Below are 27952 nucleotides of genomic sequence, written 5' to 3' on the forward strand. Positions count from 1 at the left end.
TTCCCAGCTGCTGCTGCATTCTCCCCACAGTGCTTTTTGATTCATGGATAAAGTGCCTTATTTTCCTGTGTCTTTTCCTCATTTTAAAACAAAGTGGAATGCAATGCTGCTGTTTTGTTCAGTCCTTGACTGCTGTCTTTTGCTGAGATACACTGGAATGCACAGCTTGTCCTTCTGCCAGTCCACAAGCTTTACAGCATCTTGACTTGTTCAGCAAATAAAAAGAAAAACCCAATTTAACAGCATTAGTCCACGAAGCTGTAAGCCAAAAAGTAAGTCATAAGAAATAAGTCATGTTTTCTCAGAAATTAGCTGTGTTTTCTCATATTGGTGGAGTTCTACTCCTCTCTGTAAGTCTCTCAAATAGTCAATGCAGCATGAATTTCCCCAGAGCAGCCTAGCCCTGCCTTCCCTCAGTCAGCCTCCTCCCCTTCTCCCTGCCATGCTCACCCTCATTCCTGCTCCCTCTCTCTCACACAGAGCCTTCCAGAGGCAAAGTCAGCAAAAAAATAGAGATGACCAAAGCACAGCCTTATCTCCTTGGTCTCCACACCAAGAGCACAGCAGCATTTCCAGCTTGCTCTGCTTCACAAGCAGATCTGCAGCAACTCTTGCACACTCTCACCCCTCTCCTGTTTGAGTGTTACTGCTTGGGCTGTGCAGCTCAGGGTCTGACTGCAGCAGCCAGTCGTTTATTCTGAGTGATATCTGGATAAAAACATCTTTCTACACCACACCTGTGCCATTTCTGGGCAGCAATTAATTTGGTCATCTCTATATGACTCCTTGAAAGGAGGGACTGGGGAATTTGGGGATTTTGTTTGGGAGCACCCCCCAGTTACCATGGCAGGAGGATTTTCCTCGTGATGTGTCTGAGACTTGCTCTGCTCTGAGCTCCATCCACTGCTGCAAATTTACAGGTTTCAGAGGAAGATTCTCCCTGGGGAGATAAGCAGCAAACTTCTCTCCTATATGCTGCTTTTCCCTCTACAAGAAAACCCAAGGGAACTGAAGGACTGGGGGGCTGGAGCAACCCAGGGAGAGGCAGCTGGGAAGGTGTGAGGATGGCTCAGGGCCTTGGGAAGCTGCAGTGACAAAAAGAGAGGGACCTTCATCCCCTGCAGCACCGTTTTGGAGGGGTAAATGATAAGTGCCATAGGATTTTCAGCTGGTTCTTTTTTTCCTTGATAATCTGACTATTCAAAACACAGTGCTTCAGATTAAGTGTTTCTCCTCGTGCAGCTTTCCAGCAGACTTCGAGGAAGAAAATCCAATTCTCAGGGTAAACCACGCATTTTCCACTTACAAGAGAACAATTATGTTTGTCAGCAGCTCCCCAAAACTTTCCACATCTGACAACAAAAACAGAGGGAAGCAGGAGGACTGGATGGCTCTTGAGCAGTGGCCACAGTGGCTGCTGGGTGCCCTGAAGTGACCTGGCACTTGCAGGGAGGAGCAATCCCACGGGGAGGACTCTGTGTCCCCTGAGAATGATCTGTTTTGAAACTCTAAGCAATACCTCCCTTCTGCTGGACTATAATGATCTTTTTATAGATAAATGAACATGTCTTTCTGAGCAGAGTAATCATTAAAGAAGAGCCTCCTAAGAAAGGCCAAAGTCCACTGTCAAGGAAAGATAATAACCCCTAAGTTTAACAGGATTTCTGGAAGACACAGTTTCAGTGCATTTTGTTTGCTCCAGAAATTTACTTCTCCTCAATATACTAGTTGTTTTTATTTCCTTTTCAGCTGTCCAATCTAATGTGACTTAAATCCTCCAGCACATATTTCTATGAATTTTTCAAAGCTTGATATTGAAAATAATTGAAAAGTGTTAAGAAAATAATTCAGTCATGTATTAGAGTACAGCAAAACAGTTGTTTATTATATAGCAAAATAAACTGTTCATAGAATTTATTATCTGCATTATTAGAAGAAAAAAAATCCTTCAGTTCTGCAGAGGTATTTACCTGAGAGTTGCACTTTAAATGATTTCTAGTGAAAAACAGTATACTAAATAGAGGAACTTTCTTACCTAAGTGTAAGAATTTATTTGCTTAGAGAAATATATGCAATGTTTATTTTTTATAATAATACTTAGAGGCTGCTGTTCTTTATGGATACTAGGCAAAGTATACAACCTGAGAGAAAACCTGAATTTTGTAAGTTAAATCAAGTGTATTTGAGCTGCATGGATCTAAGCATTTAGAGTAAATGGATATCAACAAATGGATATCAAATTTTACGTGTGACTTGATATTATGTTACAGAATGACCCTTCTGTTTCTGGCAGTGGACAAACCTCAGACTCAAATACTGCACTTAAGCATCAAAATAAATGCAGAAGATGCAAACATTTAAAGTCGAATTTCAGAATTCAAAACTCATTTTCCCTCTTCTCAGTACTAGTGATAGTCAGTCTTGGATCAAAGGTCAGGTCCTGGATCTGTTATGCATGACCAAGGGTATTAACTCAGCTGAAGCCAGGAAAAATGTTCATGATCTGATCATGGAGCATCAGACTGCATGATTCTAGTCTGGCCTCAGAAAGGGGTGACTGCTGTCATCTGAAACTGGCATTTACACCACAGGGAAAGCTCTCATTGCAAGGAAAACAAGAGAAAAAAGAAAAAAAAGTGTAAACAATATTGCTGTGGTTGTGAGAGCAGCAGGCAGAGCTGTGTTCAGCTTCCCTTTGCTCCTCTGAGGGAAGTGCCTGTAAATATGCAAGGTGTGGCACACACAGCATCACTTTTTGGATATTAGGATAAGGCAGGAGCATCTTGCAAGCTCTAGAGGAGAACTCTCAAGCTAATATAACACTGAATTAAGGTTTGACTTTTTCCTAATTTCAAAATGAAAGCCATTCATTCAAGCTATGTCTCCTCTCCCCCTTAAAAAGCTGTTCTTATGCTCCCCAAAATCAGGGGGAAAAGGTACAGCAGATCATGGAAAAGAGCATTCCTTGCAGGTTTTCCTGCCTGGCTGCAGGAAAGTCAGGCTGCAGCTCATTAGTCACACCCTTACCTTTGCTGTCCTTTTGTCAGATGTTGAAATGAGGTCTGAAACAGAGCCTCAGATGCAGACAGCCTGGAGTGGAAAAGTGAAACACCCAAGCTGGAATTTCTTGGTCAGATATTGAAGGAGGGATTGAATCTTCAAAAAGTGAAGATTCTTCCTTGAGTTACCCTGGCTAAAAATTAGTTTCACCAGAGTTTGCATAAATAAATTAGGAAACCATTCCTATTACTTCAGAGAAATAAAAATACCAATTATTACCACGTACACAATAACATCATGACATAATAACAAGTGTTTTCATACCATTTAAAAATATTTCTTCTTCAGAAATTGTATTTCTAAGTTATGTTATTTTTTTTCTATGTGAGATTTAGCCAAAATGGTTATTCTGAACAACCCCATGACACGATGCTGAAAATATGTCAGAAGACTATGGCATGATAAATACACGAATTTACATTTGTAGCTTGCTTTTCAGCTTGTTATTGCATCAGCTTTTTTCCACTTTGTGTAAAATACTATCATTCAAAAAATCCCCACTTTGCTGCTAGAAAAAACATTCATAATATTAAAAAAAAAGTTCCTGCAGGCTTGTATTTATGCCAGTAGGAATTTTTTACACTATACTTATTTTCCTAGAATGGGTATTACAGGGATCTTCCACTTACAGTTCCTTTGGTAACATGACCAGCAGAGAAACCTTCTCACCCAGATGATTATTTTTTCATTTGCTTTATATTTTCATTTTTCATACCAGGCTCTATAAACAGTTCTCCACCCTCTCAACAATGTAAGACTGATGCTGTCTTATTTCCATAACCCAGTTCAGCAGCTCACATTGAAGAACCTGTGCTTTATATTTTTAACTTCTGTGGACTAAAAGTGTTTCATCTCTATATGAAGCAGTGCCTTTAAAGAAGTATCTTTGCACATGGGTTTGGTTTTCTTGTTTGTTTCACTTTTTCAGTTCACATTTGGCCAAGAGAAAGAGGACTTCCAACTCCTCCTTTCACTCTCAGTCTCACCAAAATAAAATTGCTATAAAATTGCTATAAAATTGCTATAAAATAGCTATAAAATTGCACAATCTCTGCTGCACTCATGAACAGAAGAAGTCAATTCCCTTCTCTCCTAAGCAATGGATGGGAACAGCCAAGATTCCAGGTCTGGACAAACACTAAATTCCTACTGACAAAACAGAACCACCTCTATTTACTGATTACTTCAGAAGGAGACAAGGCAAGGCTGAGGAAAAGGATTTCTGCTATTAAAAGCTCTCCCAGGTTACTTAATTTTTTTTTTTTTAATTTTCTTGACAATATACCCTCCACCCTTCCTTCAGGATTGCAACTACACTAACTACCTTTCTGGACAAGTTAATCCTTCAGGATGAGAAGTCATTTCCTGCTTCTTTGGAAAATGTATCATTATGGCGTTGATGAAGATAAAATCAATATTCAGTTATTTAAAACACAAACACAGAAGGTAAACCTAATAACTGAATTTTAAAAATTATGCCAAAGACATAGTTAAGATAAATATTGCCATTCAATCTGCTTTTCTATGATTCTCCTGTCCTGTATGTCCAACCAAGTTGTACATGGATAAATAAAATAAGCCATTTCTCACACAAACCCATACAAGCTATATTGTCTTTAGTAGAAGTCAGTTAAAATTTAGTTTCTAACTGAAATTCATCCTCAGACAGTGCAGCACAAACCACACTTCTGTTCTTCTGTCCATCTGGAGGTCCATTGGGTTTCCAAATGCACCAAGGCTGGGCTACAGCAGCTGGGGGGAAGCACCATAGCTAGTTTTAACTATTAAATACTCCAATTTCTTAGGGCTGCCTTAACTTCTGGAGATTCTACCACTTAGAATGTCAAAGGACAACTCTAAAGCCTATTGCTGGCATTCAAGATCAGTTTTTAAGAATATGAGGAAATTCCTCCTCTGAAAAGGTTTGTACAGGTTTGTGCACTGCGTGTTCCTTCGTTTCTCTCTCCTTTATTATTTTCTCTATTGCTCTCATTTTATTATTTAGAAATGCTGAGATGTTAGAAAAGACTTGGATCGAGTCAACGCGCCAGGCTAATGTTTAACCTTAAATTTACACCTCACAGATAAAAAGGGATTGTGCTACAGATTTCACAGCTTGGTCTTGCTCTTCAGCTTGCCTGGCAGAAGCACCCACAGCACCAGGGTCTCAGTGAATTCCTCCTCAACTCATCCTCAGCTGCCTTTTCTTTAACTCCTCAGAACTGATCTGGATTGGAAGAAGTCTTCTGGCTGAACACTCTTTCAGTTTATTGTCATTGCTGAGGTACAGAAAAGCTTCAGCTTTGCTGTCAACAGAGTTAATCTGGTCAGAGCACCAGATAGAATAAACCAGAACCTTCCAGCAGAGAACTGTGCAGTTGGTGAGATGCCAAACTTTGTAGCTCCAGACGTCAAAAAATTCGTGACTTGGGACTACGTTGTTTTTGCAGCACTATTTTTAGTCTCCGCCAGCATTGGAGTCTTTTTTGCAGTCAAGGAGAGGAAAAAGAAAACTTCAAAGGAGTTTTTGGTGGGTGGCAAGCAGATGACATGTGGACCCATAGCTTTTTCTCTGACATCAAGCTTCATGTCAGCAGTAACTGTGCTGGGGACACCCTCGGAGGTTTATCGCTACGGGGCACCCTTTGTGCTCTTCTTTCTGTCCTACACACTTGTCATTGTTTTCACTGCTGAGCTCTTTCTGCCTGTTTTTTATAGATCTGGCATCACAAGCACTTATGAGGTAAGTAGAAATGATAAAATAAAGGCACTATTCTCAATAACGCACAACTATCATGCATATATTAGAGAAAAATCTTTGACAGGAAGCTTTCTGCAGTGTTTTACAGAACAAATATCTTGATGCATTAATTATTTTCAGAAATCATTTGTGTTATTCAGGCTAGTTATTTATATTGCATAAGTTGAAAGCACAACCTAAGGGTCAGAGCTCCTGTTATGCACATATAGCACAGAGAGGATATGGGTTTACACACCAGCACCAAATTAAGTTACAGCTGGAAAATATTTAAGTGTATCCAAATATTTCTGGTCTTTTAAGTATTTCACTCTGGTTTAGAGAGACAGACTTTAAGAACAACATTCAGCACTATCCAATTCAAACTTAGTCTAGATATGGTAATTTTGGCCAAGTTACTATATCTAAACAGCTGAGGTAGAAGGAAGAGAAAGAAGGTGGCAGGCCTGTTCCAAAAGTTAAAATGAAAGAAGAAAAAATAAGTCAGGGCTGGAGAATGAATTCAAGCATTCTCCAGGAAATTAAATTAGTGACTTCTGAATTTTGTAGAGTTTTTGCCTGGCATTTTCCCTGGAACACAATATTTTGTTCATAATGCAGTTCAGTAGCAGCCCTTATAACCTACACATCCACAGGGCAGCTACTGAGCATTTGGGAGGGCCTCCTACTCACTTCAATCAACTGCTGAAATTTGGTTGCTCCTCTCTGGGCAGTTTCAACTAAGCAAGAATTGGATGAACAAACTGGATTAGTTCACAAGGAGTTCTCTGATGACGGGAAGGTCATTCATGCTCACTGAGCCCAAACCAAGGAAGGGCTTTGGTCAAACAGGTCTGCCTGTTTGGAATATTTGGAAGTATTTTCAGATCAGTGAAGAGTAAAATTGACTATTGTTGCATGCAGTTGCATTTTCTAGTTGGTTTTGATCCAAGATCAGAGAATTAAGTATTTTTGTCATCTGAACCACCAAAGCTGTCATGGTAGACAGAGACCCTTCAAGCATGCTGGAAAGGTGACTGTTGGCTTCATGAATTATTTTTAGAAACAGGTCAAGTCACATAAATTAGCTATGCATTTATATGGCAGACTGTGGGGTTTATTATGGAAGAAACACAAGATGAGCATAAGCAAAATCAAGCAGATGCTTTGGCAGTAGGTAGTACACAGCCTAGAGACTTGTAAAAGAGAGAAAACTCATACAACCCGTGCCTGGTGTGTGCTGGGGAGCACATTGGGCTGTGGCCTGAGAAGAGACCCACAGCAGCCTGTAGGGAGGCTGAAAGACTCTGCAAAGACCCCAAATGGTGATTCAGACTTAACACCTATTTCGTGTCTAGAGATCCACTCACCTCTGCAGCTCTGCTGAAGGTGGCAACACCTCACTCACATCCTTGAACCTGGAAGTCCATGAGATGCCCCCTCTTGCCTTTCCATGTTGGTGATGAGCAGATTTGGCTCTAGAGTGAGAAAAAACAAGTGGGAAAGCCAGCTTAGCTCAGGCACTAGAGAACTCCATGCTGCTGCTTCACCATTTGCTCCACCTCCACTTCTGTCACTGCTGGAGTCAATGCTTCATTTCTGCTAGGCATGAGCTCAAATTTTGTCCTGTATTGTTGGAATATACTTTGTTTTGAAGTCTAGATTTCCTTGCAGCTCCTGGGCTCTTCCAGTTATTCCTGGCACAAAGCAGGTACTGATTACTGCAACCCAATATGGAGCTCCAAGTACCTGGCCCAGATGAGAAGAGTTCTCAAACGTAATTATCACTGTGTGTAATGACAATGCTGCTCTCCTCATTAGCACTCCCAGCAGCAGAGCCAGCTGCCAGAAAGTTTACTTGTGCAGCAAGGTGTTACTGAGGGCAAACAGGAGGGTGACATCCGTGTCACAGGTGCTTTGTGTGCGTTTCACTGAGATTACACTTTTTCCTAGTATTTGGAGTTAAGATTTAACAAGATTGTGCGCCTTGCTGCAACACTGATCTACATCCTGCAGACGGTAAGAAAACACTCCTTTTTTATGCTAATTTCACTCCAATTCGGTTTTCACACACCAGTCTCACACAGCACATTTTTTATAATGAGATGTTTTAATGAGCACTCCTTCTCTCTTAGTTTTTCCACTTGAACTATGAATGCCAAAAAGAAAGTATGATCACATCTCTAACTTTCTAACTTCCCTAACTTTTCCTCTGTTGAGTATTAAGAACACCATTTTAGTTGTCTTTGACTCTTGGCTGTTGTGCTGTGCTCTCACAGCATATCCTTGGTCTTGGGTTCGTTTGAAGCCTCTCTCTTCCCAAAAAACTGGATTCTGTCTTTCTGGAGGAGCTGGTCAGGATTTCTGGGTACATTTAATTACCCATTTATGACACTGAGGTGAAGCTATCCTATTTGAAAACTGTTGCTGCAGTCACTTTTGAGACCTGTGGTCACGTCTGTGACCATCTCGAAAGGTTATGTTAGTTGTGTATTTGATGGAAAGATGGGATTTGATGGGACATTAGGAGATATTTTTTTGTGCAGTAATTCCATTTCAGTAGTTCCCAAACCCTTGGCAATGAACCTGAATGCTTCTTGACTGTGATGCTTTGTTTCTCCATCAGTTCCCTAAGATCTTACCTGTAAAGGGTATTCAGCCAGTTATTTTGAAAGGGGTTGAATGGAAAAATGAAAGTTTAACTTCTAAGATCAATGCAACTTTATTTCTCTATTGGTATTTATGTTTTCTGGAGATACCCTCTTTCTATTTCATGAAGATATTTTGTCATCTATTCATCTTAGCAATGGAGAAATAAGTAGTACAAAGACAGGTAATGGTCCTTCTGTCAGAAAGGAATTAAACACAAGATTTTCATTTTTAAGGGCTGAAACAGAAAGCCATATGCAATACAAGCTGGTCTTAAGAAACCCCTAGATCTGGTATTTTGCTCAGAGCCCTGCTCTAAAGAGAAGCCTTATCACTGAGCATTCAAATATGTAATTTTTAATGGACTTTTTCTCCTTCAGGTGCTTTACACAGGAATAGTGGTCTATGCTCCATCCCTGGCACTCAACCAAGGTGAGTTCCTGTGCTGCACTGCACTGCTACCCCAAATAACCACCCCACAAGGATTGCTTGGGCAAACAAAGCAAGGGAAATCAACAAAGAAGACAAAACCCCAACCCTCCTCAAAGGTTCTGTAAGAAGGTTTTTCCTTCACCTTGCAGCTCTGCATCTCTGACTGCCCAGATCCCTCTCACACCCAAACAGCAGCAGGAGCCTCGTGGTTGCTCTCCTGCTCCCCTTTCCACTCACTAACCACCCCAAGAGACCTGAAGCAAACAATTTCCCAACATCCTGACAAAGTTCACAGTGCAACTGATGATCCAAGACCACACTCTGTACTTTGATTCCCCCCCATCCCTGTCTCTTGTATTCAGGTTTCCATGGGCATGACTTTTCCCCAGAGTCAGACATGAATTCTGTTCTGCTGAGTGTCCCCAGATTTCTCCAATTAATATTTGCAAACCAGGCAGAGAGCATCAATCACCAGAGATGGGATTTGTATTTTACTGCCATAGGGCACAAGGGATCATCATGGTCCAAACCCTGATTTCACCAAAACTGACTGGGAAGAGATTGTGAGGCTCTTTTCATTGTTCCTTATCTGAGCTGCATTCAGTTTGTTCAATTCCACAGCTCCAAATTTCCTTCCTCAGCTGAATTCCGTGTGAAAGTTCTCATTCACCATTACGCTATAATAACTTTGCTAAAAAGAGAACCTTCACAAATAGTTTTGCCCTCCCAGGCTATGTCTGGTGGGTGAGATTTCACTATCAGCCAAACTAAAATTTGTGCATCTTGTGCAAAGAAACTTTGTGAAGCAAAATGGACACAAAAATTTGTTTTAATGAATCACATTTTAGCATTAAATCATTCTTAGATGCAGGTAATGGAATTTACTTAGGGGTTGGAGTTTTTTTGTCTTAGGATTCTTTGGGAATCTCTGAAGAACTTGGTTTCTCAAGAGAAAGTTCTGGACTAAGAACAGAAGAAGGACACATTGCTTATAAAGCTGTGCCTCATCAGAATGACATTTTTGCTTTATCCAAGTATTCTTATGTGTTATTTTTCCTTAAGAGTTAGTTAATTTCAATTTGAAACAACAATGCAAAAGAGTATCCAGAAGTTCTAAAAAACTTGAACAATCCAGCAAAGCTCCTAATAGACACAAAAGATTAATATTAATAATTACTCCTATCCTTCTAGAACTAAAGATTTACAGCGTTTCTGCCACCTTCCAGAAGACTTACCTCCATTTCACTAACAATTTTGTTTTCTTTGGTGTCACAGTCACTGGATTTGATCTCTGGGGCTCTGTAGCTGCAACAGGAATTGTCTGCACTTTCTATTGCACTCTGGTATGTAACAGGCATGACTGAACTGTTGGGATATAGATGGTTAATTCAATTGTCCTTTAAACAAAACAGACTGTCAGAGAAGGATGGCTCCTGTGGAGAACACAGAGATAAAGTTCTTCTACACTCTGTGTTATAAGAAAGTCTATTTGGAGGGAAAAAAAAAATCCTCACTAATCCTCTGCTGTATATCTCAAGGTTTAAACCAGACATCTTGGGACAGAGTCTGGATAAGGCAATAAGCTCCCCTCTCACCTTTTGAGAAGATAATTCTTATCTTTTACAAATTATAGGCTGGGAAACACAGTAATGGAAATTGTGCTCAATAACTAAATGCTACAACCTAGAAAAGACAATCAACAGGTCAGAGAGCTTTACTTTTGAGTGGAGGCAACATGAGACTCCAAATTCAAAAACAGATATATTGCATAGATATTTGCAGTGGAGCAGCAGAGCCCTGGGGCTCAGGAAACAAACTCATTGCCATTCTCATTGCCACTAATTATTTTTTTTCAGTGTATCACTCCACTCTTGTTGAAAACACTTGTTCTGTGCTCTAGTACTGATTTGATCAAATGTAAGTAGCTATGGAAGAAAGCTGAATGGCAAACATCCTGGAGTTATTTTTCTGTGTTAATTGTGGCCACTGAGCTCTGAGAATGTACAGAGTCCTATGGGATACAGGAGCTCCCTAAGTTTTGGTTCCACACCACAATATGTTCTTCAAATGCTTATAAAGGAGGCAGAAAAAAAGCATTTAGCTGGAAGTCAAATATTCTCCTGTGCCTGTGGACAAACTATTTAGGCTGTGAATTTTTCTGACCTGCAAAAACACACACTTTGTGGGAGAATGCAGAGTCCTGATTTTTTAGGTGCTACACACACAGCTCATGGGCTGCCAAAATAAGGAGTCCTTCTACATTTTCCACTACTTGAGCAAGAGGAAAGAAGACTGGGGGAACATACAGTTTCTCTTTGTTTTAGGGAGGATTGAAAGCTGTTGTCTGGACAGATGCATTTCAAATGGTTGTCATGGTGGCTGGCTTTGTGACAGTTTTGGTCAGAGGAACCAGTCTGAATGGTGGATCCACCAAAGTCTGGGAAGATGCCCATCAGGGATCTCGGCTGAACATATTTGAGTAAGAAACAAATGATGCAAACCTTTCCTTTTTGTATACTGAATGTATGGAAACCCTTCCCTCACTGAGCCAAAAATACTCAGACTTATGATTAAACAAACTCTGTTACTCAGAGAAGTCCTTTCCTCATTCACTCAGCTATTGGCAATGCAGTTGACCTTTAGGAAAGTTTAACTCTTTCAATAAATCAGAGGTCTGCTGAACTGAAGGGGAGATTTGCCATTTTTATTTGTGTAGCTAAAAACAGCCCAATTTTTCCTTCCAATTTCATATACAGAATATTCTGAGCTGGAATGGATCCATGAGGACCAACTCCAGCTCTTAAGTAAAGAGCCCATACAGGGAGAAAACATGAAACCTTGATGCCATTAGCACCATGTTCTCACCAACTGAGCCAATCTCAGTGGCTAATTGTACATATCTTTCATTTTCTTTTCACAAAACTGACCCTGTGTTTTACTTGCACTCACCACAGCAGCCAGCAATAGCACACCAGTGTGCTGGGATGGAAATCTGATCTTGTTTGGGCTGTTTGGGGCATTTGTTGGTTAATCCAGGGAAGTCACTGACAGAGCCCAGCTGCAAGGTCAAATGCTACCTGCTGTCACTGCCAAGATAACGAGAACTGCACAGATGACACAGTGGAGACAGAGAGATAAATTTGGACCAGTTAGATTGGCTGAGTAAGGGAATTTTGTTGTACAAAAGATAACACTGCAGCTGAAGCAATTCCTTGTAAAGGAAGTTAAATCATAATGATGGGTGATTAAGAGTTTACTGGATTTTTTAGAGTTTGGTGAGGGACCTTGTTCCTTACAGATGGAACTCCACGCAGGATGGCTTGTAGGTCTGCTACAGTATGACACAGGTCTGATATTTGAGCATATAAGTGTGATTAATCTCAATAAAGTGATCCTCTTGCTGGGTCTGAATGACATTTGTTTACCCTGACTCGAAAACAATGTGTTCCAATAGAAAAGTAAGAAAAACTTCCAAACCTAAACACACCAGATGTTGTCTGTGCTGGAAAACAGCATTACCAATGCAGATTTCTTGATTCAGATGGTAGGACGTTCCAGATAGTTCTGAAAAAATCACCTACTTCTTGCTGAAAAAAAGAAATACTTTTTTTTAAAAATAAAATAAATAAATTGCTTTTTTCTTTCTGTCTTCTAGCTTTGATGTTGATCCTTTGAGACGACATACCTTCTGGACAATCGTTATTGGGGGAACATTTACATGGCTGGGGATCTATGGAGTCAATCAGTCCACAATACAGAGATGCATTTCCTGCAAATCAGAAAAGCATGCTAAAATGTAAGCTACCTGTCATTAAGCTATTCCTGCAATCAAGCATACTGATGTAGAATTATGCTAAGTTTGTCAGCTATATTAAATAAATATTGGGTTCCCATTAGGTGATGATAAGCAAATTTTGCTCTGACAGTCTTACGGCCTCTGGCTCGAAATAACTTAAGTATGTGCAGAGGAAAAAGAGGTAGCTATCTATCTCTTGCAGCTTATCAATTTATGATCAGGCTGATAAATTAATCCTCAGAAGCAGAGTATGGCAGAGATGACAACACAGAAGTTTTGCTATCTCCAGCTTCATTATAAAAATGTATTTATTGGAATTGTGTTTACATCATACTAGATTAAAACTGGCTATTGATTTAGTGGGGCACTACAGTGCAAGGTATTACCTAAGTAAAATTAAATCTTTGTAATTCCTTAAAATTCTGCAGCATCAGAATAATCAGAATCAATGAAGAAGAAAGGGAATCTTCACAATATAGACACACAGGTCTCCAGCTTGCTAACTTCTTCACCTTCAGCAGTAGTACATTCATAGCTAGGCATGTTTTTACTAAACAAGCAGATTTTTTTCACACACCTAAGGCCAATTGCTTGAATTATATAACCAGCTGGGATTAAGGGATCTCCCTAAAAAGTTCCGAATAAATATCTTGCAACAACTTTTTTATTTCTCTCCCATTAAACAGCTTCTCTCTTTTGCTGCAGGGCACTTTACCTGAATTTGTTGGGACTTTGGACAGTCCTAGTGTGTGCAGTGTTCTGTGGATTGGTGATGTACTCTCATTACAAGAGCTGTGACCCTTGGACTGCTGGTTTCATTTCAGCTCCTGACCAGGTACAGATGTCCATCCCCATAATTAGCAGCTGCTTTGGGCTCAGATGTAGCACATATCAGGCCAGCTCAATTCTGTGCTGTGCTTTATGTCCTTTCAGCACTCAGGCATGTAGAGGTTGCCAGATCAGGACTGCAATAAGATCTATTCTGGCACTGCTGCAGTACTAATCCAATCGAGCATTTTTGCCAAAAGTCATCCCCTTTGCTCAAAATCCAACACCATGTCATTTGGGACAAGCCAGAATTTAGCAACATGCTCATGAACAGCTACTTCTCTTCCATTGCCTAGAAAATGCTTAATTAATTTCTTGTGTTGCTCTTCTACCCCAGCTCATGCCATACTTTGTTATGGACATTTTTTCTTCGATGCCAGGAGTCCCAGGACTGTTTGTTGCCTGTGCTTTCAGTGGAACACTAAGGTCTGTGAATCTGAATTGACATTTTAGCTGTGCATGATCACTCCTTGAGGACCCAGAATGAGATCAAAATATGAAACCCTAATAAAATCCCAGCTTAGAACATTCCAGGAAGTAGCAGTAGTTCTTTATTGAATCATTTTACATCCCTGGAGGTATTTAAAAGACATGGATGTGGGACTAAGGGACTTGGTTTAATGATGGACTTGACTTTGCTGGGTTAACAATTGGACTCTGTGATCTCAGAGGTCTTTTCCAACCTACATTAATCTATGATTATATTTAGGACAAAGTCTAACTCCACATCTCCAGTATCTTTTAATCCAAAATACCTTTTAGAATGATGTTCCCAATACAGACAAAGTGTAGAAAAACTGAATTCAACTTCCCTTAATACCCTTGGGAACAGCTCATGGTGAAATATTCTTTACTTCATTGCCAGAATATAACAGCCAGGGGTATAAATGTTTTCACCAAGTCTGTCAGTAACTACATTCACCAAAGGCATGCTCACTCACCTGGCTAAAAGAGTTGGGCCACCCATAGAGGACCAGGGTGGTGACAGTGGTGACAGCACATCCTTCAGTTTGTAAGGGGAGCAAAGTTTTAATTCTGGAGCACATCTGCATTTAAGGTCTTTGAAACCTTGTGAATGGAAGGGGCAGCTGGGATGAGTTTCTGTCTTGTTCCATGCCAACATGAAGCAGAGTCCCCAGCAACTGCAGAAGCAACAGAAACCTTTTATTTTATTTATTTTATAAATACACCTTGATTTCAGATTGAATTGCTTCCCATTTACTTACCATCCTTCTCCTTTCCTACAGCACAGTAGCTGCCAGCATCAATGCTTTAGCAACTGTGACCTTTGAAGACTTGGTCAAGAAAGGTTTCCCAAACCTCTCTGAGAAGATGAGCACGTGGATCAGCAAAGGCTTGTGTGGGTATTCCCAATGAGATCCTTTTCTTTAGCAGCAAAGGGCACTTTGGAAGCCTCCAGAGGAATAAAGAAAACCCTTTATAAACTCCCAAGGGGAACATCAGCCTGATGCTTCAGTAGCAGGAAGCAGCAGCACCATGTGGTACAGAAACAAATACAGACTGGCATGAGCAACCACTGCTCTTAATCCTCAGAAAAGTTTGGTCTGCTGAAAATATCAGAAAATGCTCTTCATAACACAGAAAGAATACTGATGTAGTTGTTAGCACATAATTCTATAGCAGTATTGCTTTTTTCTTTTAGGGTAATACAGTAAGTAATTTCTGTTTAAACTCAGAGTGTTGCATAAGCAGGTTCAGCTTTTCAGAGAAAAAAATATGCAAAAAAAAAGTAAAAATCCCACAAAATATCATAAACATATCAAGCACCAAACATTACTTTAATTTTTAGGATATTTGTTGCAATTATTGCAGTAAGATCAAAACCCTATTGTGAATACCATAATAATACCACAAGAATTTTATTAATGTCCATAAATATCATCAAAGAGCCAAACCCATATATTTTCTATCTCTGTAACTGCTTCTAGTCCAATCTTGTTTTTCCACTTACTACTTATTTTTTTCGCTCTGGACCTAGAAAGACAATTTTTAGGTCTGAAACCAAGGTGTGCTAACACAAAAGTTTTGCTTGGCTTTACTCAAGACTGCTGCATACAGAGTTCTACCTACCACAAAGTTAAAACTGATGTTAAAGGAAGAAAGCCATGCTGTTTATAATTCCTCAGATTATTTTAAAAGCGATATTTAAAGGCAAGAGAAACATTTCTACATAGGCATGACTTCAAAATTAATTTAATTGCTGTTCTACTTTGTAAGAAAAAATCAATCAACCAAAAGCCCAGCGAGACAAGACACTGCTGGGTGTGTAATGTCCACCCTAAACCTCCAATAAATGAGATGCCTGGTCATCTCAGACACTGCTGAGCCAGAAACCATCCCCACCCTTAACCAGCCCTGAGAACCTGATCTTTTCCAGGTGTGTTGTATGGTGTCCTGTGCACTTCCATGGCTGCAGCAGCATCGCTGCTGGGAGGAGTTGTGCAGGTATTTCTTGCTTCAGAAATTCATTCAGGAATGAACTCATGATTAACAAATGCAATGAACTGAATGAAATAGTGCTGCCAGCTCTGAGGGCTGATAGATTACCTAAACAATTTCTGTGGACATTTTGATGAGAGGGATAAGTAGGAATAAAAACAATCATAAATCCCCTAACTCCTTCACTATTTACTCACTGCTAGGAATACTGAGCATGATTCTCCCTTTCACTGTGGCCTGAAATCACTGCTTATCCCTTCTCCCTCACCATTTTCCCACTGAAAATTAAAGACCAAAATCAGAACTGGGCATGTTTCCCCTCAGCTGCTGTCCTGAACTCCTCTTTCTTCTCTGCACCCACAGGCTTCCCTCTCCATCCATGGCATGTGTGGAGGGCCCATGCTGGGATTATTTACCCTGGGAATTGTGTTTCCCTGTGCTAACTGGAAGGTAAGGGGGAAAAAAATGCTGATCCAAAAGAAAATCCCTTGGTGCTTTTTGGTTAAAACTCCATTTTGAAAATTGTTTGGGATTTTTTCTTTGGGCTGCTTTTTAGATTTTAGTGCCTGAGGATCTATTTAGATGTGCCTTTTCACTGTCTAAATTTATCCTGTTGAATTTAAGTTTACCCAAATGTGAAATAATTAGTGATTAGATTCACATGAGGGCTTTCTTAATTTTTTTTGCTGTTTGTGAGTTTCATTAAGAAGAAAAATTATTCAATATTGCACTATCCTTGGGATGCACAGAGTGATTTCAATAGCTTCGCCTTCACTCTTTTGCTCAAACACAACATGAGCTCATTCCATATTGCCCCACCAGGATTCCCATCAAGGTTAGCAGAAGCAAAACTAAAATCTGTAGCACAACTTTGATCACACTTCTGCTTCAACTTTTATAAATAGAGGGCACTAAACCACCATGTTTTATACCTTAGTTGAGAGAGAACAGAACTTATTTGCACTGTAACCCATCATCACCTCCTCCTGCCCAATTCCCATCCACAGAAAAGCACTTTCCACACATCCCCTTTGAAATCATCACTTTCTCTATTGCCCAGGGTGCTGTTGGAGGCCTCTTAGCTGGGATCAGCTTGGCTTTTTGGGCTGGCACAGGCTCCTTCATCTACCCTGCCCCACCAGCAAAGTCCCTCCCGCTGACACTGTCCACCCTCAACTGCACCCTGGCCAACAGCACCGAGGCACTGCTAACAGCAGCTCCCACCCTGGCTCCAGACAGGTATTTTCCCTGGTTTTCCCACTCCAGCCTGTGTTTTGCCAGCTGTGCCAGCCCAGCAGCAACCTGCATTTTGCTGGCACAGCCAGGCAAGGAGTGAGAAGCAGCTGTTGCTCATTGCTGTGTGCTTCTGTCACCTCCCCACAGGCCCTTGCTGGCAGACACCTTGTACTCTCTGTCCTACCTGTACTTCAGTGCCATGGGCTGCCTGGGCTGTGCCATCACAGGGCTGCTGATCAGCTTTGTAACAGGTTGGTGCTCTACACATACACACATATATATATATACACATATATATATATACACATATAGAAACATGCTTTTTGCACAAGAAGCTGACTCAGCTGTTAAAAAAACTTTCCAAAAGTTCCAGACAGACTCAGGAGAGAGCACTGGGCATTGATCCTGCTCCCCCTCCTCACAGTCTGAGGCTCCCAAGGCTCATACCTAGCTCTCCACAGACCCATGGATTATCATTTCCTTTTTCCAGGACCTACCAAAGGAGAAGATATCCCACCAGTGTTGATTCAGCCAGTCTGCAACCTGTTCTGCTTTTGGTCCAGAAGACTCAAAATCTTCCTGTGGTGTGGCGTGCAGCACGACAGCCTGGAGGTGAGCTCTGTCCCCATCAGCTCTGCCCTGCATGGCCAGGGACAGTGGGGACATCTGCATGGACAGGGAACTGGACATTTCAGCAGCTCCTCTTATGCAAGGGATGCTGCATAAAAAGCTGAAAATGAGATCAGCCAAAGCCTGGTCAGTAATGTTACCTATATCTCCTGTTTGCATCACATATGGGGACTCAGGCTCATTTAAAAGGCATACAGAATGAACACCTTGTCTTCTTGCACTGTCTTAACAGTTTTCCTTTAATCAAAGGGGAAAAAGGCAGTGAATACAGGCTTCAAACTGCAAGGATGTTTTCTTCCTTTTTTTTCAGATGGACTTTGAGAAAAAACTGCCTAAAGTCGCTGCAAATAAAACCAGAACAGATAACACCTTCAGGAATAACACCAACAAAGAAAATAATCTCCAGATTCCTGGTTACAATCCTGAGGAAAATTCCTACACAAATGTGAGCAGAGAATCTCGCCTCTAGAAGCTGAGGGGACAAGGGACATTCAATCCAACTTTGGTTCTTCAGCTTCAGAAATTAAGAACTTTTTTTTACCAGCGTGTAGGTGACCAAGAGGGAACAATTGCTCTCTATAGCAATAGAGGCCAGATTTTTATTTATTAATTTCTTGTCAGACCTGGGAAATGATCGGACAGTGGGGTTTTGGAAGCACTGCTATTTTGGAAAGAAAGTTTCTCGAATTTTGTTGTGGAAGCTCCCACTCCGAGGCAGCTGCAGCACATCTGCATCACATGCTCTGTTCAGTAACTCATCCTTGAAACAGGCAAAGGACGACAAATTGAGATAAATTAAGACTTTGGAGAAGTTTGTGAGATATGGTGAGACTGTGAGCTGCCCTGTGATGGAGGGAGAGGAGGGAGGTCAGGTAGAGCCTATTCCCAGGTCTCACAAAGTCTCCTCACAGGAATGTTGTACAGACCAGACTGGTCTTCCAGTCACCCAGATAACTGTGTTTGCTCAACTCAAGTTTTCTTTATAACTTCTTATTGGAAAAGCTATAGGAGGGAGTAACAAATTTTATTTTGGATTTAGGATAGTTCTTTATCTGTGTTGGTTTTCAGCTCAAAAAGATCCACTTTTATGCCATAAAGAAAATAAAGCAACATTTAATGATAATTATGCCTAGTAATTGATAATTCATGCTGAATTTTGGAAAAAACCCCACATAATTAGGTAAAATATTCTGTCTGGTACAATGTCTTGGAAACAGAGACCACTCAGTGCTCTCTTTCAGTGAAACACATTTCTCCTAAAACTTGCTGGCTGTAAATCAAAGCCAACAGATCACCTCTCACCTGGATAAACTTCTGGACATAGTTTTTCAATAAATATATTTCTTTTTAAACAAAACTCACAATTGAATGAAACAGACTGAATGAAAATATCAAAGACAGCTCACAGGCCCATGATACATTTAGCTTGTGTTTCTTTGAAGAGCCCAGTTGTTGCTTTTGCTTTATCAGGGACCATCTTTATAGGTAGAGCATGTCAGCCTGGCCCTTGAAGCTACTTCCCCTGCCTGTGCTCATGCCCTAGCCCTGGAAGTGGTCCCAGGATATTTAATGAGAGAACAGAAACAGCAGTCTGTGGATGATGCTGCCCTGCTTGCAAGGAACAGTTTGTCAACAAACTGAGAATTAAATCAATAGCTTCGTTAATCGCTTTTGCACTGCTTTTGGTAATCTCATAAAAGGTTATAGACTCTGGCTAGCTGCTTGCTGTGTCATGTGGGATGCTTTCCCTTCCTGCATCATTTATATCTCATGGCCACATGAGATATACTGATTAGGTTGTGTTAAGAAAGTCTCACTCTCATGCATAAGGATGTAAAATAATTCCTGAATGAAAGTGGTTCAAAACACCAATATGAAGCTATACAGTCAGATGGAAGATGACAAAACCCTCTCTACCCATAGCTGGATATCCAATTCAGAGATCTCTAACCCTGAAGACAACCAAGTCTCCTCTAAATATTTCTTAAAGCAGTATTATTATGCTCTGTGTGCATTTCACGAGTTTGGCAACATTGGATTTACTACAGACTTAATATCTTTTCAAGTCATTTGCCACAAAAGAGAATCTTAATTTATCCATTTAATGTCAAAATAAAATGAGTTAGGTTGGCTCAATTTGCATTCTCTCCAAATGCTGTTGAAGAAATATCCCGAGGAGTTTCTCTTCAAGTATTTCCAGACTAGTTTTGTTACAACTAAAGCTGCTCATGGAGCACAATTGTTTTCTGTATTTGTAATGGAGCCAGGCACAGAGTTATACTAATTCCAGCATGTGGGTTTATATATGATGGCTAAAATCAGTAGCTCATTACTCAGTCTTCTAGCAAGATTGAAGGATAAGTCCTAGCAAAATCAGAACTCAGAGAATTTCCCATTCTGTTTAAATATCCATGCCAGTGTTGTTTAGTTATCTTCTCATTTCCTTTACATCCTGAGCCATTGCTCCTTCCAGAGGAGGAGCTAACCTGTCCACTTTGCTTGAAAAACTGATACTATGAAACTAGGAACAGGTAAATCCCAGAAAAGCTTAAATTTAAGAAATTGTTAGCCACTAGTGAAAGCAGTAGGACATAAATGACTGAAAATTTAAAAACTGAGTCTAGCTGTGCCTTAAGACCAAAGTAATCAAGTATTTAATTGTTAAAAATGCCTGAGCCAAGTATAACCCAGAAATTACTTGAAGTTTGAAGGCTCATGAGCACTCACTTTTCAAGTATACAATTGCTTTTAATTATCTTTGAATATTTGGAAAAATAAAGCTCAAAGCCTTTTTCAAAGATATCCAAGTTTATTACAGAAAAAAAAAGTAATAATCAAATGTGCATGATACAGCAAGTAGTTGCATTTGTACATGTAAACCTTGATAAAGTAAACAGCATCCCAAAAACAAATTTATGCCAAAAGTGTCTTACAATAATTAATCAGATTTACAACTTTTTCCTCAGTGAATTCTGTTACTTCTGGGGTTCAGAGCTGCTTGTAACAGTAATCTTAAAACACAAAAGAAACTGAAAGCTGACACACTGGAGGAACTTACAGCTTTTGCACAGAAAAGTAAATTTCTCCAAAACACTCTCTGATACTGTAAACTTGTTTTAAATATTACTTACAAAGTGTGGAATTATGAGTAGAAAAAATATCTGAAATTTCATTCTTACTTCTTACTTAGAAATCAACTTGTATTTAAATATTACATAAACTTCAAATATATACACATTTTTAAGAAATCTCTTTATGATCATGATATTGCAAGTTAGCCAGGACTATCAGAGTAAAAAATGACTGAACTATCTTATTCAGTTGGATTTTACATGAGATTATTTCAAAGAACTGAAACTTCAGTGGTACTACTCTAGGTAAAAATTAGAGCCAACAGTTTGGAAGATTTTTCAATACGAAACTCCAAGTCATTTAAATAGAACATGAAATGAAAATGTGATCTGATTTTTTTTTTCATTATTAACAGAAAAATCATCATGTTCTCAGTGGTTAAAATCCCACTAGCTTTGGACTCCATCGGGTTTAATCCTAATTTCTCACCCTGTCGCATCCTAACAAGTATTTTATGTCAATAAGAATGCAAACTACAGAGAACAACTAGCAATGCAGAGTCTGTCTCAAGAAGTTAGAATGAGCCAACAGGACTAACATTGGTCATTTCCAGTGCAGTGAAGAGGGAAGACACCAATAACATTTCAAGACTAAATCCCAGTCCTGGATTTAAAAAGTTCCTGTATGCCATGGAATACTGAAGTGATTTCCCTACCATTCCTTGTTGTGCCATCAGAACTTTGTGCTATCATGGTTATGCCAAGATTATGACAATCCAAACTTCTGGCAAATGTGTTTGCAGTGGCAATATTAGATTGAAATTGTCAAAACTAATCCATTATAGAAATTTTTTAATTATGCAGCTGTGTAGGGTATTTAGGATGTATCTGTGTGAGGAGGAAGGGACATAAGGAAAAAAAACTGTGGTTCTAAACACTTTCAAAAAGGGTCACTGTGTGCATTTTAGTCAGACCAAATAGGCATTGGAACAAAATAAACAGGTCTGCCTAGAAGTGGAATTCTGCTTGAATTCTAGAATCAGTCTTAACATCTATTAAACATCATTATGAAATGCTGCCCTTATATTTGTTTCAAACTTTGCCCCCAAACAAGCAACATCAGCCCTTTATGAGGATTCCAAAAAATAAAATGCTTCTGGAAGTATTACTGCATTGTGACTACTGATACCACTATTTTTATAACTATTTTCTTAATAGAAACTTAATAGGTGATTTTTTAAAAATTTTCCATCAACTTTATTGCATTCACATTGTATAAAAAGAGTTTTATCCATACGGCTCTTGCCCAGTGTATGTAAAAAAATCTAGTTTATAAAAACCTACTTTAACAGTTTTAATGAAAATTGGTGACATTTACAGGCTAACTACGTATAGACAGTTTATTTTCAATTTATGGGCATGGATGATTTTCAGTTAACCAAAATGATATGATGCTTCAAAAATATGCAAATGCTAATTTGCCTCCAAACAAGCTGTAACATAATGCAAAAGTTTGCCAAGTCCCACAATGCCATATAGGACTTTGCAGGTAACTCCAGTGGATCTCATGGATCCAGAAATTCTCTCTGGCAACACTCCCAGTTGGAGTCTGCAGTGGAAGAAGCCAAGGCAAAGGTGTGCACTATGCACATGATCAGACTGATCATCTTAATGGCACATTAAAAATAAAACATCACCAAAATTCCTGACTTTCCCCATATTAATACTCACCCTAAAGCCACTGTATTTTTCCTTCTGCAAAGCTTTTTATGAAGGAAGCTTCAGGAAATCTATTAATTTTTCCATTAAGGCATTTATCTACTAACCTATTTTTATTAGTCTGTCTAGACATTTTCCTTTTGAGCTTTTCACAGGACACAATTGAGCCTAACTGCTCCTCAGAAACACAATTTATGACAAGTTGTTGCTGGAAAAGGGAATTGCCACAGCTGATGTGTATTTTGTACTGCTGAAGAAACGTACTTCCACAGAAACATCTAACAAAAAACAAAAACTTACTTATCATCCATCATCACTCTTGAAATTTCAGACTCATCACCATTTTCTTTATAAATCCTTTAACAAAAAAAGGGGTTAGAAAAGAAATGAATCATTAACGTTGGAAAAAGCCCTCCAAGAGTATCAGTTCCAATCTTTCACTGAACACCATGACAAATAAATCACAACACTAAGTGCCATGTGCAGTCATTTCTTGAACACTTCCAAGGATGAGGACTTCACCACCTCCCAAGGGCAGCCTGTTCCAATGCTTTCAGTGAAAAAAATGCTTCCTGATGTCCAACCTGAATCTTACTGTGTGCAGCCTAAGGTTATGTCCTCATCTTGTCACTAGTTGCCTGGCAGAAGAGGCTGATTCCCACCTGGCTGCAATCTCCTTCCCAAGAGCTGCAGAGAGTGATCAGCACTCCTCCAAGCCTCCTCTTCTAACCAACCAACCACAGCTCCTTCAGCCACTCCTCCTGTGGATTAATCTCTCTAGATCCCTCACCAGCTTCACTGCCCCTCTCTGCACATCCTCCAGCACCTCAATGTCTGTCTGGAACTGAGGGGCCCAGAGCTGGACACAGTTCTCAAAGTGTGGCCTCAGCAGTGCTGAGTACACCTGGGCAATCACTGCCCTGGTCCTGCTGGCCACCCTATTTCTGACACAGGCCAGGATGCCACTGGCCTTTTTGCACACCTGGGCACAGCTGGCTCATGTTCAGCTGCTGCTGACCAGCAGCCCCAGCTCCTTTTCCACTGGGCACTCTGCTCCCAGCCTGTGGCACTGCAGTTGTTGTGATCCAGGGACAAGACTTGGCACTTTGCCGTACCCAACATTCCACTGGTGCATTGCTCCAGCCTGTCCAGATCCCTCTGCAGAGCCTTCCTGCCTTCCAGCAGATCAACCCCACCCAGCTTGGTGTTGTCTGCAAGCTGACTGGGGATGCCCTCTATCCCCTGGCTCAGATCATCACTGAGGGCACTAAACACAACTGCCCCCAGTCCTGAGCCTTGGGGAACCCCAGCAGTGACCAGCTACCAACTGGACAAACACCATTCACCATTCAGTGGACATGGCCATCCAGACAGCTTCCATCCAGCTAAGATGCTCCTGCTTGTCCAGCAGAATGCCAAGGGGGACAGTTCCAAGGCTTTACTGAAGTCACCATGAGGTTTGCCTTGTTTCCAAGCATCCATCCAAGGATGCTCAATCATCCTTGCTGTGCTGTGGGAGCCCAACATTCAGGCAAGCCTTAGCACTCAGCTGTGAATACTCTTCATGCCTCCTTCCTTGTGGAGACAAACTTTGAATGATGAGAGGGAACCTCTCGTTAGGATGGCCAGTGAAACAGAATTCTTATTTTCCTTTTTTTTTTATTCAACAAAATTCAGATCTCACACATTAGGCACAAATTTAGAATAAAAAGTCGTAAGAAATGAGGTGTATATAATGTATCCGGACTTTGTGCCATTTCTGAAATGGAAATTTCATTTGTCTGAATCAAGATGCAGAGTTTGGTTAAGAAAAATTAAGACATTTTGAACAAATACTTTATATATAAAAATATCTAGTTGCTCATGCAGTCTCTCCAAGGGCGCATGCATAGAGCAAAGTTGTCATAGATTAGATCTGCAACGATCTAAAGCATTTTTGCACAGAAATTGAGGTTCTAAAGCTCTGTCGAATTTCACAAATGCAGCCTGCATGCACAGTCTAGTCATACTAGTCATTTGTTTGAAAAGACAATATTTAGAATATGAAAAGATCATTCACCATTCAAAAAATACATTATTCCTGAGGACAGTGTGTGCCTTATTCTGTAGGAAAATAACGTGCAGTCAATGAAAACAGCATACTAAGCAAAGTCTAGCAAAAAGGTTTCTCAGCTTAAGCAAATGGCTAGATAGTGGCAAGACCTTTAGACATTGCTGATGTCCTCCAAAAGTAAAGGACACAGAGTGCTTCTCCAAATTTCTTGTGCTTTTCCAGTGCATAAAATGCACCATGTCTATCTATACCAGGTCTACATACTTGCCTTTCATATACTCCTATAGATCAGTATTGAAAAAAAATCGTAACGTATATATGTAAATCTCAAATACAAAAAGATGTTTTTAATGTAGTTTTTCAAGTCCAATTGGAATTTGCCTAGGTATGTATTGACATGTGCCAATATCAATAACAGAGGCAAGAAAGTATAAAATAATCAGTATTTCTGATTTTTGCCTGATTTTACCTTGTATCTTTCTACCTTGGGCCAGCCAAGACGTTTTGTTTTTAGAGAAAACATTAAAAAGAGCTCATCTGTGACCTTCTGAAAAATTAAGTATGATCACTATGTGGCACAGAAACAAAAACTGTGGCACAGGGTTAATGCTGTCAAACAGTGCTTGACAATCCATAGGATGAGACAGAGAGAAAATAAATTAAATTAAATGTAATTCTACTAGCACTGAGGAAAGTGCACTAATTTTTTTCTGACAATGACTCCTGAGGAACTTAAAGCACAACCCAGAATATGAAGGAAGGAAACAGCCTTTCCAAAATATGACAAGCTGTTTTGCATCAGCCCTTTATCACAGAAGGATTGGGTAATGTATCTGATTGGACCAGATCTTTAAATCTGTTTTCTCCTTTCATGCAGACACTCCTATGATTGCCTTGTCTGGTCACAGAGCTGGAATTCACCAAGAAATCTCATTAATTAAGAACTTAAGAACTTATAAGAACTTAAAAGTCTGATGCTCAGCTCTCTGGATACAACAGATTCTATTCAACCACTTTGATGGGCTCTTGACTCTTGAAATTAATTTTAATAAAATAAAATTACTGTGCTAATACATGGAAGTGAATACTGGAATCACACTTTTTAGTTCAACAGGATAATGTAAATAGTAAAAATTCAGGTCTTTTCATATCTGCCAGCAGTGGTTTTGCTTCAGCTTTATCCCTAAAAATAATGTTAAAATTTGCAGATTTTGTAGTTACTGTGCTTAGCTGACTCTTTTTTTTTTTTTTTTTAATTTTTCCCATCCAATAAAGATAAGCCTTATTTAAGATTTTACAAGAGAAACAGAACAACTATAACTCTGTTTCTCAGTCCCCTTCCCTGCAAGGTATCCCTTCAAACTTTTAAAAAAAGTTAAGTGCTTTTCCCACATTGTGAAACGTTAGTAACAAACAATTTCATCAACAAAACGTGACTATTTAACCACAACCAACACTGCAGTATGCTGTTTGCACATAAAAACTGAAATCTGATTCTTCAATGAACATCTACTTTTTTAGTGATTTTATCGAAAAAATCCCCCCCAAAAGTGTAAGAAGGCATACAAATAATAATAATTATAATAATAATAATAATAGTAAATCTAAGAATAACCACCGTGTGTGTATGCATTTATATACAATCTGTATACATATTTGCCTGCATCCAACTCCAATGGTATGACATATTTAGGCCAATAAAAGAAGTGCACATTACTGGAACATTTACTATTACAATAAGAAGAACATTGTTAACATATTGCTCTTCTCCTTCCCTGAACAAGCAAGCCACAATGTTATACTGCATGTCTCATAAATATCTGCAGAAGCTTGCATACGATAAAGATATATAATTGCATTTTGAAGAGCAAATCATTTGCACTGCATGGGAGTATTTCAAGTTAGCATTCTGTGAAGTCATGGAATCATTGCCCAGACAGGCCAAGAGGAACAGTAACAAATTTAGCATGAAAATGACACTTCTTTCACCCTGGAAGCATGTGGAGATGGCCTTTCCACCCACAAAAGTGGAAAGGCAACTCAACAGCTGTGTCATTTTCAAACAGAGAGCTTCAGCCTGGGCAATGCAACGTGTTCTCCTAGTGCTGCTGTTTTCTGTCTGAATTTGGACTTTTTGGTTTTCGACTCGATGGATAAATTAATGACACTGATGTGCAAATCTTAAACTGCATAGTATATAATTAGCAGCCACAAACCCCTTTTTTAGGGGAGGACCACATCCACAATCTCAACAAGAGACTAGGACAAACCTGACAAAACAGTAAGCCTGAAAGATCAAGTTATGGCCACAAAGGCAACAACTGCTCTTTTCTTTAGAGGCATTACAGATGGAGCTGAGCAATCAGAAGCTGTAGAAGTAGTGGATATCACAAAAGTTGGTTTTTGTCATGCCCTTACTCTATAGTTTCCCAGGTAATTTCCTGGTTTCATCATGCTGATAGCATCTTCATGAACAGCATGAAATTTCACACCCTTTTCTTAAACCAACGTGCAGAATTTTAACCTGTCTGCACATTTCTGAATGCCAATTGTCCTTGGAGCTCATCCCAGACCAGTTACAGGTAAGGCTTCTCATTGTCATCATTGGAAACATCTATTTTTCAGTGCCAAAAGTATTTTTCATACCAAAGTATGCAACTGTAGTGCCCAGCAAGAATATTTATACACCACCACCAAATCTCACACACTGATGCCAGGCTGACTTCCTTTTGTAACTTCACTCTCCAACTTCAAACAGTGGTTTTTTTGTAGTGTGGTAGTGACTAAGGCCATTCATGGTGATACTGTTTCCCATTCTTTTTCCTTTCTCTTTGCAAATGTTCCAGTTCAGCCTCATACATCATTTCCTGGACTAAGTATTTCTCTCTTCTCATTCTGTCACACAAGTCTTTGGGTACGTCTGGAATTAGGTAGGCAATGAAAGACTTTATTCCAAAAACAAGGTGCTGGAAAGAAGAACAAAAAGAATTGTTTAAAATATTGATAAATAGGGCTATATTTTAGAGCCTAAAAGTCTGAGGGAAAACTGGAACCTCAGTTCAGTTCAATTTGTGACTGAAAGGCATCTCCTTTTTTTTTTAATAAAAACACTCATATGGAGTAAATGACTGATCTAAAAGAAATAGGCAAATGCTGAAGTTTTCTAAAAAGTAAAACAAAGGTAGAGGTAGTGACTTAAATGAAGATGTGACAACAGGATATGCTAGTTTGATTAAGAAATGCAAACACTACCTACAAGCAGTCTTTGTTCAGGGCTTATA

The 27952-nt window shown here is 39.7% G+C and overlaps 2 protein-coding genes across 4 annotated transcripts in view; one reads left to right on the forward strand and one right to left on the reverse strand.

Annotated features, from left to right (window-relative positions):
* The first annotated feature begins 5183 nt into the window (after positions 1-5183).
* Positions 5184-19375, forward strand: SLC5A12 (solute carrier family 5 member 12). The gene is made up of 15 exons (XM_085063265.1): positions 5184-5803; positions 7751-7816; positions 8827-8878; positions 10154-10221; positions 11203-11357; positions 12534-12674; positions 13380-13509; positions 13840-13928; positions 14750-14862; positions 15901-15968; positions 16326-16412; positions 17023-17201; positions 17346-17449; positions 17689-17810; positions 18139-19375. The coding sequence occupies exons 1-15, from the start codon at positions 5447-5449 to the stop codon at positions 18295-18297; spliced, it is 1890 nt and encodes a 629-aa protein (XP_084919391.1). The 5' UTR covers positions 5184-5446; the 3' UTR covers positions 18298-19375.
* A 1242-nt stretch (positions 19376-20617) lies between these two features.
* The window catches only part of ANO3 (anoctamin 3), a 228487-nt gene continuing 221152 nt past the window's right edge, over positions 20618-27952 (reverse strand). For all 3 annotated transcript variants that reach the window (XM_085063267.1, XM_085063266.1, XM_085063269.1), the window contains exon 27: positions 20618-27637. In XM_085063267.1, the coding sequence (XP_084919393.1) occupies positions 27455-27637 (183 nt within the window). In that variant the 3' untranslated portion in view covers positions 20618-27454. The remainder of the gene's footprint in view (positions 27638-27952) is intronic.

The sequence above is a fragment of the Lichenostomus cassidix genome, chromosome 5 (assembly GCF_008360975.1).
Source record: "Lichenostomus cassidix isolate B80296 chromosome 5, HeHo_3.0, whole genome shotgun sequence".
NCBI lineage: Eukaryota > Metazoa > Chordata > Aves > Passeriformes > Meliphagidae > Lichenostomus > Lichenostomus cassidix.

Coding starts and splice junctions, on each gene's coding strand:
- SLC5A12 (XM_085063265.1), top strand. CDS start 5,447: ATGCCAAACTTTGTAGCTCCAGACGTCAAAAAATTCGTGACTTGGGAC. Junction 14,863..15,900: donor GTGGATCAGCAAAGGCTTGT/GTGGGTATTCCC, acceptor GATCTTTTCCAG/GTGTGTTGTATGGTGTCCTG. Junction 15,969..16,325: donor TGCTGGGAGGAGTTGTGCAG/GTATTTCTTGCT, acceptor CTGCACCCACAG/GCTTCCCTCTCCATCCATGG.